The sequence below is a fragment of the Corvus kubaryi genome, unplaced genomic scaffold, assembly GCF_017639235.1.
Source record: "Corvus kubaryi isolate FWS band 111438036 unplaced genomic scaffold, C.kubaryi_AGA036_p1.0 133, whole genome shotgun sequence".
In the NCBI taxonomy this organism is placed as follows: Eukaryota; Metazoa; Chordata; class Aves; order Passeriformes; family Corvidae; genus Corvus; species Corvus kubaryi.
This window is the reverse complement of record NW_024580667.1, coordinates 23,699,544-23,717,723: the sequence shown is the minus strand read 5'-3', so window position 1 is coordinate 23,717,723 and position 18,180 is coordinate 23,699,544. Positions and strand designations below refer to the sequence as shown.

Sequence of the window (18,180 nt, the reverse complement as noted above, 5' to 3'; positions counted from 1 at the left end):
TATAAATACAGAATTGTGACATATCAAGAGGGCAAAGAACAATTGAGAACAAAGAGGAAAAGCTCATTAGTTTTCTAAAAATGGAAAGCTCTAGTTTTTGCCATATGTTCTCCCAGTGCCACTTAGATGCCTGTCCTTAGCAAATACTTTCAGAGTATCTAGAGTCCACAAGAAAGACAAGAGGTTTCTTTTATGTCTGCTAAATATATCTTGCCACCCATGGCTTTGCAATGCCCTCTCATAGTATCTCTCTCCAGTTCTTTGTTCTAGTACCTTTGTATTTTGTTTTACATACATATTAATCCAGATGTGTTAAATAATATCAGCCCTCTAGCAACAGTTCACTGAAACCTGCTTTCTCAGTTCCAACAGTGTTCTTTTAATCCTGGGCCAAAATGTACTCAAGATGCCAGTGTCCCCAGGTCACCCATTGAGAACTTCTGTATTAAAAACCTTTTATTTCAGCTGCTGGGTCCAGCCATCACAGCAGGAGCCAGATGTGCTTGGTAGGACAGGGACCTGTGTACCTGCAAATTGTGGCTGAGACATAGCCAAGTGTTGGCATTACAAAGCCGCTCAGCAGGGCTTGGTGCCAAAATTCTGCCTTTGCTCTTTCCTGGGAATGTCAGTGCCATTTGTACTTAAAACGTGTGAGATTACTAATAGTTAGGGCACTGTGAAACAATGTACTGAAACTCCTAAATGTGCACCAGAACATATGTTTGTCATGTAATGTGTCACATATGTTTAATTTGTCCTGACACCACAGCATATTGATGGGGATGGAAAATTTGGCTTCTCTTTCTGTCTCACTCCACGCATCACTTAACAAACCTCATAGGTTTTCTGGCAGCCTTTTAATCTGCTGCTAGAGCAGATTAAAACTGGTGCTTTTACTGACTTCTTAGGGAGCTGCAGCCTGTCTGTGCCATGTAAAAGGTGGTCTGGATAGTTCATCCTTTACTTGAACTTGCACAGTACAAAAATGTGTTTGGTTTAGACCTCCACTGAAGTAGGGGTGCTGAATGCAGACCACTCTTTGCCTGTTTGAGCAGACTCACCAGCTCATAAGCCTTAATTATACAGCATGCTCCCTGGGTGCAGAATTCAAAATGCAAGAGGATGCCAGGCACTTCATTGTGTGCAACAGATGTGGCAGTCATTGAACTAAATGCAACCTGAGAAATCTGCTTTTCAGAACAGACTGTTCTAAAGACCTGTTCTTTTCCAGCTATATTGATTTAGTGGGAAAAAAATGACATCTCCTGTAGGTCTGGTCTTGCTTTGTCTTTAGAAATGGCATGTAAAAAATTCTGACTGTATGCTGAGCTATTCTTTCTTGCTTTTCTCAGAAAACGGGATGCAAAGGAAATTGTACACATATATTTATGATTAATCATTAGGAGTCACTTAGCAGTAGCAGTATGCCAGCTATTTTTGCTCTTTCCCCTTCTCATCCCATGGGTTTTTTAGAAATAGAATGATTCCTCTAAAAAAATTGGTGGTATTAATTTTCAGAGCTCAGTACAAGGTACTGGCAAAAGCAGAGGCAATTATCTTTGGGGGTTTTTTGACAATTACACTTAAAAGTGAATTTAATCACTGTTAGGTACTATCTGTAACTCTCTTTTCTAAGTTCATATGCATTCAAATGCCATTAAAAATGTAAACAATTTTTGAAGAGGTTAGTCTCAAGTTTTTACCAAACAGTAAATTTCAGCATTTACAATAAATAATCATTGATGAGCTTCCATCAGTGTCTGTCAGTCACACGTAATTCACTGCTCTGCTCTCCTGTGCAGAAAGCACTGTAGATGTTTTCCATATTAATAGTTTTAGAGTATCTGCATTCCCTTTGCTCTCTGCTGCTGAAGCTGAGGGGTACATGTGTTTGAGTAGGTGCAGGCAGTCTTCTGCTGGATCTGTTCAGGCTCCTGCCTGCCTCTGCACATTGACTCCAGGCTGGAAGGCATGTGGATGTGCCCCAGAATTTCATGCACAAAGACTTCCTTGCAGATGAAACAGGAGGCATAAGCACATGGTTACATCCCACTGAGCCTTAGGGGGATAGGCTCTGCACAGCAAGGCTTGTAGGCGAGTGTAAAAAGAAACAAATGAATAAAATTCCCGCCATTGGCAACACAGTAGGGCTGAGTGTCTCCCTTTCTTTATGAAATGCAGCATTTGGGAGGTGTGAAAGGTCACAAATCTCCTTAATCTGCCATCAAAAGCACATGTGTAGCTGCCAGACAAGATGTACAGCTGTTTCCAGCTGCACATCAGCCCTGAAGATCTGCTCTTCCTAGGAAGAAGGAATGAAAATGCTGTTCAGGGACTGTCTGGGAAACCAGGCACCTGTTGAGCCTTCAGATGCTTTAGGGTACTGAGAGCAGGTTAAGGAGAAAATAAAAGATCTGTCTGAACCTGGAAGCTTACTTAAATTTGATTTCTCTTGGTAATATTTCTTTATAGCATCACCAATGTTAACATTTATATGGCTGCTTTCTGTGAGAGTTGTTTAACTTGCTCACCGTGCCAGTGTCAGCAGATGAAGCAGTAATTGTTCCATACATTGGTTAAAAAAGCAATTAATTTATTAAAGCAGGAAAAACTTTCAAAGAAGTGCTAAGACACAAAACAATTTTGCTTCTTCGTTTGCTCTGGTTAATAACTCTGCTAGAATAGTGGAGAGCTGGGTGCTACAAATACTCATTTGAATCAGGTGCTTGGGAGCTTTGGACTAAGAAACACTTTGGTTTGCTAGCTGTTCTAATTGAAGAAGGGATTTGTCCATGTAAATATAACACTGAATTGGTACCATTAATTAGAGTAACTTACAGCCAGCAAAAATATGCTTCATGGTTAGATTTTAATATTGGGATACTTAGAATTTGCATTGAGCCTTAGTTTGAGGTATCCAAATGACTAGAGGCTTTACTGTTCATTTGTGCTGTACTTTTCATTGCTCTAGGGGTTAAAATAACTCCTGAGGAACACACCCTTTTTTGCTTGCCTTCTCTCTCACCCCTTGTCTCCTACATTGCACAACAACTAAGCAATTTTGTTTGACTTGCTCACCTGGACTGTCACCTCCTGTGACTCCAAATGACCGGAGATAGCTGCTTGTGTAACATCAGCCTGAGTAGTAACTACTTTTCCTCTTAAATCTATGATTTTAGTAAACATGTAAGCTTCGATGATTAATAGCAATTAAGATTTTCACTGCTCTTATTTACAGGATTAGCTGACTAAAGGTAAATTGTGCATTTCTTTTCTTTTGCTGTTGTTTTCGTGTGTCCTGATGACACCTAATCAGAGGTGTTCTCTAAAGACAATGTACTGCGATTGCTTATTATTCTTCATTATAATTAAGCTGTCCTTTGAATGCAGTCTGTCACGCTGAAGTGAATTTACACACAGAAGAGAAAAACTAAATTATGCCAATGTTATCACTTAATAAAAATTACCAACTTGCAGGCATCTGGAAGAAAAGTTTGAAGGTTGTAAGTTTGGATTCCCTTTCTTTATATTTTTTGTTTTCCTGAGATCTCTGAGCTGTTCCAGGAAACGCGAAGCTGACTGACACAGTGTCCTCGAGAGGACCATGAGCCTTTTACGTGATGCTCTCCAGGCATGGGAACAGCTCTAGCTTGCCAAGTATGCTGCTTCTGAGGATGGCCAAAGGCTGATGCCTGTGGAGGGAGGTAGAAGGAAAGAGTGGGCCTTTTATGGGATTGCCCTTGGTAGTAATCCCATCTTGCCACCAGCTGTGGCTCAGGGACTTCCTACAGAGTTTGTGGCATTCAGTGTTTTTTCCTTCAATTAACTCCTCTGGTTTTGCCTTCACCCAGCAATCTCAGGGCATTTGCCAAATCACTCAATGCTCTGAGTTTTCATGTGTAGTACCTGATGCTGTAGTACACATAGTTGTGTGTTATTTTTTTCCTTGCTTGATTTGTCATAGCAGCTTTAGGCTGCCATTGTTCAGTTTTCATCTTTGTATCTGCCAGCTTTGTAGAAATTCTCATTTTAGGTAGTTCCTGGTAGCATTCTGAAATGATGGCTTCATATATAATCCTCTGTGAGCAGTGCTTTTTGATGATACTGCTCAATTTTGCCAGCAGATTGTAAGTCATCCTGTGATGTGTCTTTATAGATGAACCTTTCTGATCTTTTTGGAGCCTTTTGTCCAACAAGAGAAATTTGGGTTCTGACTTTTATGACATATTTCCTTGTAGCCTTTCTGCTGTTTCTGGCTGCCCTAATGGCTGTGATAGAGCTAGAAGAAAATGAATTAAAAACTTTTTACTATTAGCCTCAAAGGAAGCTACATACTGGCAGACACATAGCAATACCTGGCATCATTTCTCAGCTGTCCTTTTTAAAATGAAAGATTCAAAACATTCAAGCTGTTCCAGCAAGGAATGAGTGGACAAAGGTAGAGCAAATGTGAAATGATGTTTGACTTTTCTAGCATGTTAAATCCATGCATGCCACACTCTTCATAGATCATAAAGTTCTTGATCCCGAGGTGAGTCTACCTTTTGAACTCTGTTTCTATGCAACTATTGGTCTCCCACTCAGAGTCATGACTCAAAACTGCCATGGCTGGTCCCCTTTTTCCAATACAGGAAGTTTGCATTGAAAGCTATTTGTCCTGCTCAATATTTGGCTTTTCAGTTTTTGTTTCGTACATTTCTTCTCACTGACTTCAGAAACTGAAGTGAAGCATACCCTGTATTTCTGATACATTGCAAAGCTGGTCCCAATATATATACTTTTCTAAAGGACATTGTAGCAATGCAGCTTCAGAATAGCATAACTCCATGAGCTACCAAGTTGCAGGTCATGCATTTTGTCTGACGTGTACAAGTAATTGCTTAGTTTTAAACTAAGATGCTTTCTAAAATGCTTTCTAAAGCTACTCCTCAGATTACACCCACTTCTCCATGGTATGTAGCAAAGCAGAAGGAGTCTTGGCAGGGCTCGAACGCCTCTGATTGAAAGGACAAACCCCTGTCATCCTCCCTCTTTCCTTTGATTCTGTTCTGTCAAGCAAAAAAAATGCTGCTCTTCCAGATGATCCCAGCAGTATGTTGTTGCAAGGGGTAACTTCTACATCTTCTTCCCTCACAAGTGTTCTAATAGATACTGTAGCTGTCTACTGCTGCTTTACTCATTGAGGATTAGTCAGGTGTTGGGACAGAAACAATTACTTAAAAAAAAAACCTGGCAATAGCTGCCAAACCTTCTGCTAGAAAAATGCATGGAAATCTTGCTTTGCACAAGCTCCTACTGAAATTTGTTCATGTTTACTTGGCAGGTCTGCTACTAGCATTGAATAGCTAATAAAGTACGAGTTGAAGACTTTCAGTTTGCATAACCCTAAATATTAAAACCGTTGTAATGACGTAGGAAAGCAATGCTATTTTGTATTAGTGTTATTTGTTGACACATTACTCATTCTTGAGTCTTCAGAACATACACTGCTCCTGGTTGTTCTCTTGCCTGTTGAATATTAGGGCTATTATTGCATGCTGCAGTATTGACTGCAGATGGCTTAGCTGTCTGCCATCCTCTGCAGGTTTTAAAGCCTGGTGGTGCTGTAGTGAATGTAGGAAGAGAAAAATGTGAAACCAAAACCTGGAGTAACTAATAATTACAATTTAGCATGTGTGTGAGAGAAGAGGTACAGCTGAGGAGATGTTTGCTATAACACATTGTACATCTGCTCAAAATTAATTAATTCAGGCAATGAAAAACTTTGCACTTCATCATATAGAAGCTCAGACTAATGAAGGTGAGAAGAAATTATGTTGCTGAAAGTGTAGATTAATACTAAGAAAGTAATAATAAAACATGTGTGTGACGTGCAGGTTACTAAAGCTGAAGGTCAGTCCACAGCATGGTGTCTCCAGTGGAGACGTGACTATAAGGATGTTGCTGTGAACTGGGAAGCCTGGTGTTGCAGTTCTCTCTGCCCTACAAGGAGCTGCATGGATGTACTGGAAGTCTCTCCTGATTGCTGGGGTGTTATGTTGAGTCATAATAATAATTATAGCTCCTGGATGAACCGCTCAGGTCATGGTGTTTAGCTTGTCAAAACATTGGTTCCACATAGTGCAGGCAGATGACTCAGGCAGAATCAAAGGCTGGCATTTGCCATTACACTGAGGATTCAGTGGAGGATTTTTGGTAGATGTCAGTGACAGATGACATGAACTGAATACTGGTGCTAGGAAACTGTTACCCTAAAGAGAAAGATGTCACTGCATTGTTTTAGAATCATAGAATCATTTAGGTTGTAACAACCTCTTAAGGTTATCAAGTCCAACCAATAACCCAGCACTGCCAAGTCCACCACTAAACTATGTGTACAAGTGCCACATCTACTTGTCTTTTAAATAGTTTCAGGGATGGTGACTCTGCTACTTCTCTGGGCAGCCTGTTCCAATGCTTGACACCCCTTTCCATGAAAATTTTTTTCTTAATGTCCAATCTAAACCTCTCTTGATGCAACTTGAGGTTGTTTCTTCTTGTCCTGTCACTTTTTTTGGAGCTTGGAGGGCCTGATCTTATTTCTTCAGACTTGAAAAGATGGTTCTTTTCACAGCAGGTGTCTCAGGGATATTTGATGTGTAGCCCCTCATATTGAGTGGCTGACCTTTTTTATTATTCTTAAATTGGAAATGAAGCTGTAAATGCTATATGAAATGCATCAGTGCAAATGCATCTTTGAAATTTATAGAGTTGGAGGACTTTGGATACAGAATTTGGATACCATGTTGAGGTAGGCATGCAGTCAGCTACACAGGGTGCAAATTTGAAGAATAACCAATAATATACTGTGTCTCGTGCAACACAAAATTATTGGAGTTTGTGAGCTTCTCATACATGATACTGTGTCTGTTGTTTTGTTTTTCCTGTCTGCACAGGATTAAAAAAAATAGTAGTGGGGGAGGAAGAGATGACTCTTTTAAAGAGTATCAAATATCTGTACACAGAAGTCATTACTTGGTTTACATGGAGCATGGCTTCATTTGGTAATACTTGTAACCAGCAGGAAGAAAACACAATACTTTGCTGAAATATTACTTATAACAGGAAAATGCTGCAGTTGCATATTGCTCTCCCTTTCTACAAATTCTGTCAGGCTGATTTTTCACTGTGCTTGAATTATTGATAAAACATTGTGTGGGAAGGTGCTGCTTACCTGTCTATTCCAGTTATGTTTACTTCCTTATGGAGAGATGGAATGTGAACCTTCTCTGTCTGCGGAGACCAAAGCATTTTTTGGACATGTTTATACTAGAATAAATTTATACTGAACTATATGAAACAACTAGAATTGCCTTTTTGTTTGCCCTGTTTAAACTCCCACCACATAAGCTTAATTATGCATTTTGAGGTGAAGTCTAAAGAATGAAGCTTTTAGGAGCACTCAGAATTCACCTGGTTTTTACTGTAGTGATTTTGAGATGGTTTTTCATCATTTTTAATAGAAACAGTAGTTATAGCAGTGCTGAGCATATGTGAAAATCCTACCTGTAATGTGCATTTTTATTATATAAAAGATTCATGCCTTCTTTCAAACTGCCTTAGGAGACCAGCTTAACATGGAAAGTATTTTATTGCTTAAGAGATAAACAATTGCAGCAACCAGAACCCAGGAGTGTTTTTAATTTCAATAAAAAACCCCCACCAAAGGTCAACTAGTGCTTCAAAATGTTGGTGCAGAAATCAGAGCAGGGCACTGCCAGCCCACACATCTTTTGCAGCCAAAGTTCTGTTCTAGGTTGTTCTGTATTTTGCGTGTGAGAGCCACTGCATAGCATCTGTTAATACATCATTAAAATTAAACCACACGTACCTGTGGGGGAAGTGGTGGGATGCACTGTGATTACTCATCCCCCCGGGGTGGCCCGATGGGCCATTTGGCCTCCCGACAGCGTCGGCGGTGCAGCGATATGTCACGGTGGCACAAATAGGTTGCCAAGCAGCAGCTGCCTTTGCCAAGCACCTTGTTTGGAGCCGTGACTGCTCCGCACGGCTATTTGTGGCACGGAGTGAAATGCTCAGCAGGCTTGGCTGGCCACCGAGTCGTCTCTGTAAGAGTCCCTGTCTGCCCCTGGCAGCCACCAGCATGGGCAGCCTGACTGGAAAGCTCTCCAGAGAAAGCAGCGTGGAGTGAGGCGGCAGTCATCCTTCAGCAGGGATTAGGCAGTGCAGCTATTTTTGCTATTGTTTACTAAAGCCCTTCTGGTAACTGCAGCGGGACACTTCTCCCTCCCTCTTCTACCTTTCTTTCAGCACCTTCCCTACCACCAGATTTGGCTTCTGATAAGATCCTCAGTGTGCCAAGACGAGACTGTCTTTTTCTTTCATACTTACCTTTTCTAGTTAAACGCTGAACTTCTCCCTTTTCTCTTCTCCATAACACTGCATCTTTAACAACAGGCTGGTATGTTTTGTCCCATTTCCCAGGGAATGCCCTTGGGAAGCTGCTGTGCTGCAAAACAACCAACCCCTTACATGCTTCTCACTCCCCATGGACAACTTCACTTCAGAGTAGCCTAGAATTCCCTAATGAAAATGCAGTGTATTTTTAACAATGTATTTCAGGTCTTGGCAGCATGCCTCCTGCAAAATGACAGAAAAGAGAAAGATGGCCAGCTGCTCTGGATTTGTGGATTACCAGACCTTCACAGTAGAAGCTGTGTTTTGTTCAGTAGCAGAAAGGCCCTTTTTAAACTCCTGTCAAGCTCCTTTCTTGCTTAATGGAAAACACTGGGAGTCATTCCACCAGCAGCAATGGTAATATGACTGGAGAACCAGGCAGCTTCTACTTATTGCACATATGGAGCCCTATGTTTGAAGGACTGCTTCTTGAAAAAGACTAGGAAGATTAAATCAGGCTTTTTGGATGGACATCTTGCTGCACTAACTTGCTGTACTACTTGCTTTGCTACAGCCATGCAGAACATTGCACAGTAGCAAGCTGAAGAAGCAAGCAAATGTTTTCTTGTTGACCAAAGAGGACATGAGACAGCAGAAGTGGCTTCTAGCCACGTTGGTCACCTGTGGATTTCAGGTTACTGCAAGAATTGTAGTAGTCCACCAGGAGAAAAACTTTACGGGGCACTTTTGATTTGCAGCAGCATCTTCCCAGGAGAATTGTCTGTGATCTGGGACAAAATACAGGAAAACAGTTGGGAAATTGTTGAGAAAATAGCGATAAGAGGAAGAGATAGGCTGACTTGCTGTTTCTTATCTTAGTGGCTTTGTGCACCTGCACTAATCCTGGTGAATCAGCATTTTTAGTCCATTGCAGTCAGTCTTGCTGGAGTTTTTTATACCTACAGAAGCTCAGCATTGACCTGTGCACAAAGTGTTGGGAAGCAAGACGAAGAAGCAGAACTGGCATCACTATACCTGCATATCTTTTGGCAGACACTGCTCATTTTCATCACTGGTGCTCCAGAGAATGCAGAAACCTTTTGTTCCAGGACTGCAGTGGTGCTCTGGCAAGATCTTTGTGGCCTAGGGCTACAACCTGAGCATTGCTTCATCTGGAGCTTGCCCCATGACAGATAAAAATAGGGCTTGAGCTGCAGCCAAGCTGTGTCAGTGGTGAGGGTGCAGCCTCCTTAGCCTGTTAGAGCTTGTGACTGCTGGTAGCTCTGGCATAGGATGAATAATCACACCTACAGACAGGAAAATAAGCCAGGTCATGCTGCCTGGCTCCCACCTACACAGGGAAATAGCTTGCCTAGGGGTTGCTCCTTTTTGAGGGGAAGTGAAGGAAAGACACTGACCAAACCCATTCCACAAATTTGTCAGCAAAGCAGCAGTGTAGGACTGTGTTGGCTGAGCTCAGGAAGGCAGCTGCGTGCAAGCTCCGGCCTGCGTGGAGAGGGGTGTGTGGGCTGCTGTACGCTTGCTGAGCAAGCTGTCCCAGCTGCTGGTGAGAGATACGGCCAAAAAACCGTCATCAGCCAGACCCTCTGTAGTAGGTCCTAGGAAGGTACAGGTATATTAAGAGACTAGCCTTGACTAGACCTTCTGTCATATCCTGTGACAGGACAAAAGGAAATGGTCTCACATTGTGCTGTGGGAGGTTTAGATTGGAGATCAGGACAAATTTCTTCACGGAAATGTTGTCAAACACTGGAACAGACTGCCCAGGGAAGTGGTAGAGTCACCATTCTGGGAGGTATTTTAAAGATGTGTAGATGTGACACCTGGGGACATGGTTTAGTGGTGAATGTAGCAGTGTTAGTTTAATTGTTGGACTCAGTGCTCTTGAGGTCTTTTCCAACCTAAATGATTCTGTGATTCTCTGATCTTCTAGTTCTAGTTTCTCTACTTGTTTCCATTGCTCGTCTCCTTCTTGTAATCCTCTGCTTTCACATGCCCTGTCAAAGTCTAGCAGATTCTTCAGATACCTGCGTGCTGTGTGTCATGAGCACAAAGTGCATGCAGTTCTGCAGTTCAACTGATTGCTAACAAGGCTGAGCCAGTTAGTTAGTTACTCAGGAGGGCTTCCCAAAAGCCTTCCTTTTCTGCAGTTAGAAAGTGCAAGAAGCTGAGTATCCCTCATCTGCCACAAGCACTGTGCTTCAAACAGGGAGAGCTTGAAGGAATGTAATTATTAGCTGCAAATCCTATTTCAGTTAGTTTTTTTACATTGGATAGTTTAAATGCAGCGCATCACTGGAAATAAAGCTTTGGTTTTCCTCCTTCATACATTGTCCATTATGGCATGCCTGTCAGCTTAGTTAATGGCCTGAGAAGCACAACAGAAATCAAATTATCTGTCTGTACCTTTCCCTTGTCTGAAGTACTGACAAGAGGAAAGACACCTATAGATAAATTCAGCACATATGACTTAGAAGACACAAGTGGAGCATTAAAGGCCATTTTTACAAGGTAATTAACATACTCTAGCATTAAAGCAATATTTACCTGGAGACAGGAGTCTTCTCTTCCTGCTTTCCACTGCTGCTTTGCCCATGATAAAATGTTGTTAGAATCTGCCTCCACCCCTGTCCTGGACTGATGTCATGAAGCCGCTTTATTCCTTAGCCGTCCGCTCACTGCCCAAGGCCGCTGTGCCTCTAAGACGGCCCCGGCCCGGAGCCGCGGGCCCAAGTGCGGGGCAGTTCAGCGGGGCCCGGCGGCTTGGGGGGGCTCGGCGGGGCTCGGGAGCGAGTGCGCCGGGAGCGCTGTGCTGCTTTCTGGTTCCCTTTGTGTTCCAGCTAGCTGGGGAAAGGTTCTGTTGGGGTTTTTTTCTTGTTCTTTTTGCCCTTCCCTTCCCCTTGCCTCATTGACTCCCTTCCCTCCTCGCCGGTCCGGGGAGCCTGCGGGGTGGCCCCGGCTGGTCCGAGCCCGGGTGTCTGTTCCCTCTCCGGGAATTTGTTGTATTTTGAGTTTGGTTGGGGTTTTTTTTAATCCTGTTCTACCCTGTTTTGTTCGAGTTAATAAACAGTTTGGTTTCTTTTTCCCACTTTCACTCCTTGTGACCCATTTGTCTCATTGAAGGAGGAAATGGAGGAGCACTCATTCTGGAGTGTTTCCTCCTGAAATTTTGTCTCAAAAACCGAAACAACCCCCCTCAGCAGAAAGAAGCTGCAGACGAGTTTGGGGGTGACCTTATTTGCTCACATAGGGTACTCACACCACAGCTCTGCTGGGCAGCTTCTGTCAGCAGCCAGCAGCAAAGACACTTTCCAGCATGCGAGTTTACATAAGGGCCTGGCAGGGGAGTGTTCTCCTCTGTGCACAGCCAGCCTCAGTAAATCTCAGCGTGACAGGCTCACAGCCCCACCACTGAACTTTTAACTTGAAGCTCTAGGAGGGCGCTGAGTAGCTCCAGCTACATGACACGGAGCTGTTAAAGTAAATCACTTTGCTGGGAACAAGGGGAAATCCAGCATACTGTTTTTCAGACTTTGCCTACAGCTTCTTTGCAGTATAAGCATAGGATACATACACCCAGGAAAGCAATCGGAGCGAGATGGACTTCCAGCGCAGAGCTCAGCCGTACCCCATCCCAGAGGATGAAGAGGTTGCGTACAAGGTCACTCCTGATGCTCACAACTCTGCAGAAAATGAAGGCGAGAAACCAGTGTCAAAATTGCAACGTAGGCACAGTGAAATAAAACTCTACAAAGAGTTTTGTGACTTTTATGCAAGATTGTAAGTTCATTCTGTTCAGCTTTGGGGTGTAACTCCAGTGACATTACTGGTGTATTGTACATAATGTATTTTATGATCTGAGATCTGAGCAGGCTGTGCAAGCTGTTCTCTCATCCAACCTTTGCCACTGTTCTGCTTGAAACATTGCCAGTTGTAACTGTCAACTAAAATTTGAATTATTTTAAATTTCATCATTAATTGCATCAGAAATTTTTATCAGCAGTAAAACTGGGGTTGGAAATTGTAAAGTAGTCTCTCTGCCTTCAGGTTGTTTGCTAGTTATTCTGGGCAAATGGATAAACCGCTTCATTAATGCAGAAGTATTACGTACTTCACTTGTTTTACATATATGATGTGTTTGAAAGTGAAGCACGTTTTCCTGAAGAGGAAAACTTTGTTTTCATTTGGTTTTGAACTTTGTTTCATGTTTTTGCTTGGATTATACTTCATGTATAGCAGTACTTAACATCCTTAATGCTCGAGCACTGTTGAAGTGATGATGAAAGATCCCAGTTTCTCTTGTGATTATTCTTCATTTAGATTGATAAGGAGGATGGGGAAATTGACTGAGGTTTTGCCCCAGAGAAAGCATACACAGTCCATGAAGACCATTGGCGAGCTTTATAGTTGATCACTCCTTATGTGTATAGTCACTGCAGTTTGTCCATAGGTCTGTCTGTTATGTATGGGTTAGACCATCCTGCAGCCCATCTTCATGTGAAATTTGCCCACTTGTTTCACTGTGAGGGCAGTGGATATTTGGATTGCAGTTACTGTTTTCCTTATCTGCAAAGATCAAGAGAGAGAAAAAAAAAGTGCCAGCTAATAATAACATGTCAGATGTGACCTTGCGTAGGGCTCTTCTGTGAGACAGTGTAAGAAATAGATAAAACACATTCCATTTTGAACCACATGCTAGGTATTTGCTTGCTCCCTTGGAGGGTGTGCAGGGAATGAATTCAATTCCTATTGAACATGGTGGGAGCTCTTGAAGGGATAAGAAGGAAGGCTTGGCATCGTGCAGAGGACTGCATGCTCTGCACTTAGAAGCACAGCATGATAGCTATATCAAAATGTATGCATGCATGCACATGTGTTTAAAATAATGTCACTTGTCTAATAACCTTCCAGATAGATGTTTGAGTCAGTGGTTTTGTCAGCTGAGATCAGATTGTAATGAAACTAGACCATTGCCCTATATTTGCTCTCTGCTACCACATGGTATTAGGGCAGAGAGGTGATCCTGGAAGGCATCGCTTTGGGAGTCTAGATATGAGTAAGAAAATGTTTGCAAAGGAAAAATCTAAAGAACCTTTTTCTGGCCTTAATTAACTGAAACACAGCTGTACTATCTTCCGCAGAAGTGGACAGCTACCACACTGCCAATTCTTTTGGTCCTGTGCCTTTGAGAAGCAGCCAAGGTTGCTGTTTCAGTATTTCTTTGCATCCCTGGTATGGGTTTGCCAGCTTGTGTTGGCCTGTGTGTGGGTTGCGGTGGGTCAGCCAGAGCATTACATCCTCCCCCTTGGCCCTGGAGTGGGCTATGAGCTGGTACATCATGAGCTGAGCTCCCTGAGATAAATCCTAACAAGCCAATCAAAAATCCCATGACTTCAAACTAAATTTGTAAAATAACTTCAAGTTATGCAGAGCTCGTTTAAAGGATAATTATTTAACTATTCTGATTTTCATTAATATCTGCCAGACTAGATCCCACACATTCTTTCACATTGTTTATTTAGAGCTCTGAACTAATGCTGTTATACGTATATTTTAGAATTAGGAATTGGTTTACAATTAATAATTTATGTTTTCTTATGTGATGCCAGTTCTCAATCATTGCTAATAATTGCCCTTGTTTCCAGTAATTTTAATGTATTTCATAATTCTTATAGTACTTTGAATTGCCTGTCTTTTTTAACCATAAAAAGCCTGTAAATGTGTCCGTAGTGTCAACATTTCTGTTTGGGGTTTTTAATTAATTAGAGCACATCGCAGGGATTTTGTTTCTAAAGAGTTAGGGAGCAGGGAGAAGTGGTTAGTTTTATTTTTGAGGAGATGCCACAAGCCATGAAGTTCATTGAAAAACTTGTGTTGAGCAGCTTAGCATTAGGTTGATGTAGTTTGGCCTGGTGTGGGGATGGGGGACCACCAACAACCGGTGTTGTTGTGTATTTAGGCTAATTTTCTCTTTCTTTTTTTATTTTTTTAATGCCAGCAACATGGCGAACGCACTCGCAAATGCCATCTGTGAGCGCTGCAGGGGGGGCTTTGCCCCTGACGAGAAAATTGTCAACAGCAATGGTGAGCTGTACCATGAGCAGTGCTTCGTCTGCGCCCAGTGCTTTCAGCAGTTCCCTGAAGGGCTCTTCTACGAGGTAAGCAGGACCCCTCCTGTCACCGTACCCCCTCTTGAGCCTTCATTCCCATAGCAGAAGTAGCTACAGGCAGACAGATAGCTTAGAAAGTCCCATGGGAGGATTTGGGCTCTGAAAGAGTATGCCCAGTAAAGGGAGAAAAAAGCCAGAAGCATTTCTGTACTAATTTGGAGGATATCAATGTATATAACCTTTTTTAAATGTGGAGCCTAATGTTATCAGCACTGACAGAAAAACTGCTGGAGGTATTTTTCTCAGTGCAGATTTTTTTCCCTGAAATTCGTGAATCTGGTGTATCATACCAGAAATACAGAGAAAACATACTTCTTAGAGGAGAAAGTGATATAGAGGGAAACTCCAGCATTCTGTGGTCCATAGGAGGTTTATTGCTGAGTTGAGTGAGTCCAGCTTGGCATGGAAAAAGAGATGATCTGTATGTCAGCATGCTGAGATCCAAACCAGACAGGGCCAGTGTAAGATCAACTCTTTAAGTTTAACAGTCCAGAGCATTCAAAATTATCAGTTCTTAACACACTTTCACAGGTTAAAGCCTGATCCCATTCATATTTCTCAGCTCCAGGTCGATTGGCCTTGTCTCAGTAGGGTATTTTGGTATGGGTATCATTTCCTTTTACATTCCCCTATCATGGGGATTCAGAATGTGGCTCAGCACAAAGTGACTTTAGTGAAAGCTCTAGACTGGTTTATAAAATACAAAGTGATTGGTCTAGGGTATGAGACAGGTGGTATGAGACAGGGAATTACTGTCAGAGATAAGGCCCTGCTCAAGTAGCTTACAGTCCAGCTTCAGGTAGCAGTTACAGGATTTGTGTCATATGATGATCTGAAAAGGAAAATGAGCAGAGTGTAAAAGGAACAATCCTGTGCTCTCACATACAGGTGTCATGCTTTGGCAAGAGCACAATAGTTTATCTTCCATAGAAGCATTTCTAATTTTACAGAGCCAGTTATGTGGCTATGAGGAGAGGCTGAGGGAAGAGTGTGGATCGCAAAAGAGCCTGGCTAAGGGGATTCCTGGGGATTTGCTTTTTCTCACCTTGTTTGAGGATCAAAAGGCTCTAGGGATAGTGCTACATAAATTGTAGTAAATCAGCCTGTAGTGTTCCATAACGCATCAAAAGGTGATCTGCAAGGTAGAATTAATTAAATATAAACAAAAGAACACCCCCTAGATACTTAACAAGTGGCATTACAATTGTTAATATATACTGAGCTGACTCGATAAAGAGTCCATCCTGACATGTTAAGACCTGAGGCAAATGTAAAATAATATGAATGTTTCAAAATTAAAATATTTGTAATTATGTTAATAAAAATGTCTTAAACCAATAAAATGTATTTTCTCTAAATAATGAATACTTTATTAATTCTTTTTCTGACTCAAAAAACAATGAGATATTCCAGGGACCTCTTTCAGAAAGTTGAATGGTCCTTAAAGGTAAGTTTCAGAAATCGTCTTCTAGGCAGCCTATATCCCCTAAGGGAGACTGCAGCAGAAAAAGTCCTACTTTTGGACCTAGTTCAGGAATGTTACAATCTCTCTGTGTTGCTCATGGGTGGCCATACCTGAATCTCTGTTGCAGAGGCAAGTATCCTAGTGATGCTTAGATATATTGGATGTAGGCATTTTGCTTCCTACTGCTACCTTGTTAACACTTACATTCATGGTGATTGGTCTTTGACACATACTGCTCTCAAAGACAGTAAGTCAGAAGTGGAGTGCCAGTAGGTTATCGCAGGAATGAAAATAACACTGTGTGCTAAATGTTTGAGCTGGGCGTGTTCAGACTCAAGAAGAGACAATTGAGAGGGCACCTCATCAACATATATAGTTACCTGAAGGGATGGTGTTGAAGGAGGGAGCCAGGCCCTGCCTGGTGGTGCCAAGCAACAGGACAAGAGGTAATGGGTAGAAACTGATGCACAGGAAGTTCTACCTGATCATGGGAAAGAACTTCTTTACTGTGCAGCGGTACAGGTTGCCCAGAGAGGTTGTGAAGTCTCCCTCACTGGAGATATTTAAGAATCATCTAGATGCAATTCTGTGCAGTGTGTTCTAGGATGACCTTGCTTGAGCAGGGAGGTTGGACCAGATGACCCCACCTCCAACCTGACCCATTCTGTGATTCTGTGGGAGGAAGGAAAGTCCTGAGCAGGTAGAAGGTGGGCTTAGGTTGGTGAATGCTCAGGAGTGGCTGACAGTGCTCAGAGGACTTGAGATAATCTGTATCACTGTCAAGAAAAACACTGACTGGAGAAGACAGGCAGAAAGGACATCTTCCTCAGACCGGTTTAATGCAGTCTTTGAGAAGATGGATGTGTTTGGAGGTGTGGCCAGGTAATGTGTTTTTCTGAGCAGGTTCCCATGGGTAAATGCAGGCATTTGTTGGTTGCCCAGAATGAGTTTGTGTTTATTCTGTGCCTGGTTTAGCTAAGCTAGTATTTCTTGGAAATTATTTCCAGCTCTTAGCAATTAAGAAGGCAAATACTGTTCCCCTGCCTATTGCAAGCCTTGCAGAGCTCCCCCACTTAGTCATTAAGCTGCTTATCACATTTGCCGTCACACACTGCCACGATAAGCTTTCACGCTGTGTTCCATGGGTGGGGTTGGAACTGGTCAGGTCTCGTGTGCTGCAGGACTTGTCTCTGGGCTGCCTCGCAGGCACCCTGATCAGCACAGCTCGCTGTGGTCTGGCTCTGGAACCAAGTCGCTCACAGGCACAAGTGGTGCCCATCCACAGCTTAGAGTCTGCACAGCATCCAGGAGTTTTGTGGATGTCCTCATTAACCTGTGTTAGGAATGATAGTATGGATTCCTGAAAGCTAATGTGAAATTAGCCCAGAAATTGTGGGTAGGGCATATTTGATTTGTGTTCCAGTTTGCTCAGTAACATCATTTTAGCAAGTTTTTTTATGCACTCAATCTAAACAAAAGTTAACACAAGCACATCCCAGCAGAGTTACCATCTCCATCCTTTGCTGTTAGGTGTGAAGTGGTAGCAATTCTGGTCTGCTTTTACTCCAGCACCTGGAAGGTGTGTATTCCCTAGAGCTGCTGTTGTAGAGCCTCTCTACAGGTAGCTGTGCACAGTCCTATACTAATGGCAGAACAGATGGTCAGATTTGTTTCTATTCCAGTTGTACCTCGAGTGTTTTCTTAAAAAGGTTTTTACCAAAAGCCACCTTAGAGAAACAATCTCTTAAAGACTCAGTTTTTGTGCATGTCTTTCCACTTAAGTTAGCTAAAAACATGCAGGTAAGCTGGAGGTTACTTCACGAGCCATTTACCTCGTGGACCTTCAGCATGTAACAGTGAAATGACCTTGCTTTAAACTATGTACTATAAGATTTGTTACAGAAGCTCAAGGCTTTCTCTGATGATAACTGCTGGGTCACCCACAAAGGGCAGCACAAAGGGCAGCACAAACGAGCAGAGAGGTTGAAAATATAAACAAGACTGAATGGGAACCAACTTGCCTGACACAAACAAGAGGGGAAGAAAACCTGTTTGGTCTGTCCAGATCAACATGTGGTGGCTTTGAAATTTAAGCAAGCCTAAGCATCCCCCACTGGACCACCTGTT

The 18,180-nt window shown here is 42.4% G+C and overlaps 1 protein-coding gene across 6 annotated transcripts in view; it reads left to right on the top strand.

Annotated features, from left to right (window-relative positions):
* Positions 1 to 18,180, top strand: part of LIMS1 (LIM zinc finger domain containing 1) — a 67,440-nt gene that overhangs the window by 36,327 nt on the left and 12,933 nt on the right. For 4 of the 6 annotated variants that reach the window (XM_042039522.1, XM_042039511.1, XM_042039531.1 and 1 more), the window contains exon 2: positions 14,417 to 14,576. In XM_042039522.1, coding sequence (XP_041895456.1) covers positions 14,417 to 14,576 — 160 coding nt within the window. Of the gene's footprint in view, positions 1 to 11,852; positions 12,199 to 14,416; positions 14,577 to 18,180 lie in introns of those variants that run through there. The other 2 variants (XM_042039494.1, XM_042039502.1) reach the window with 2 other exon arrangements.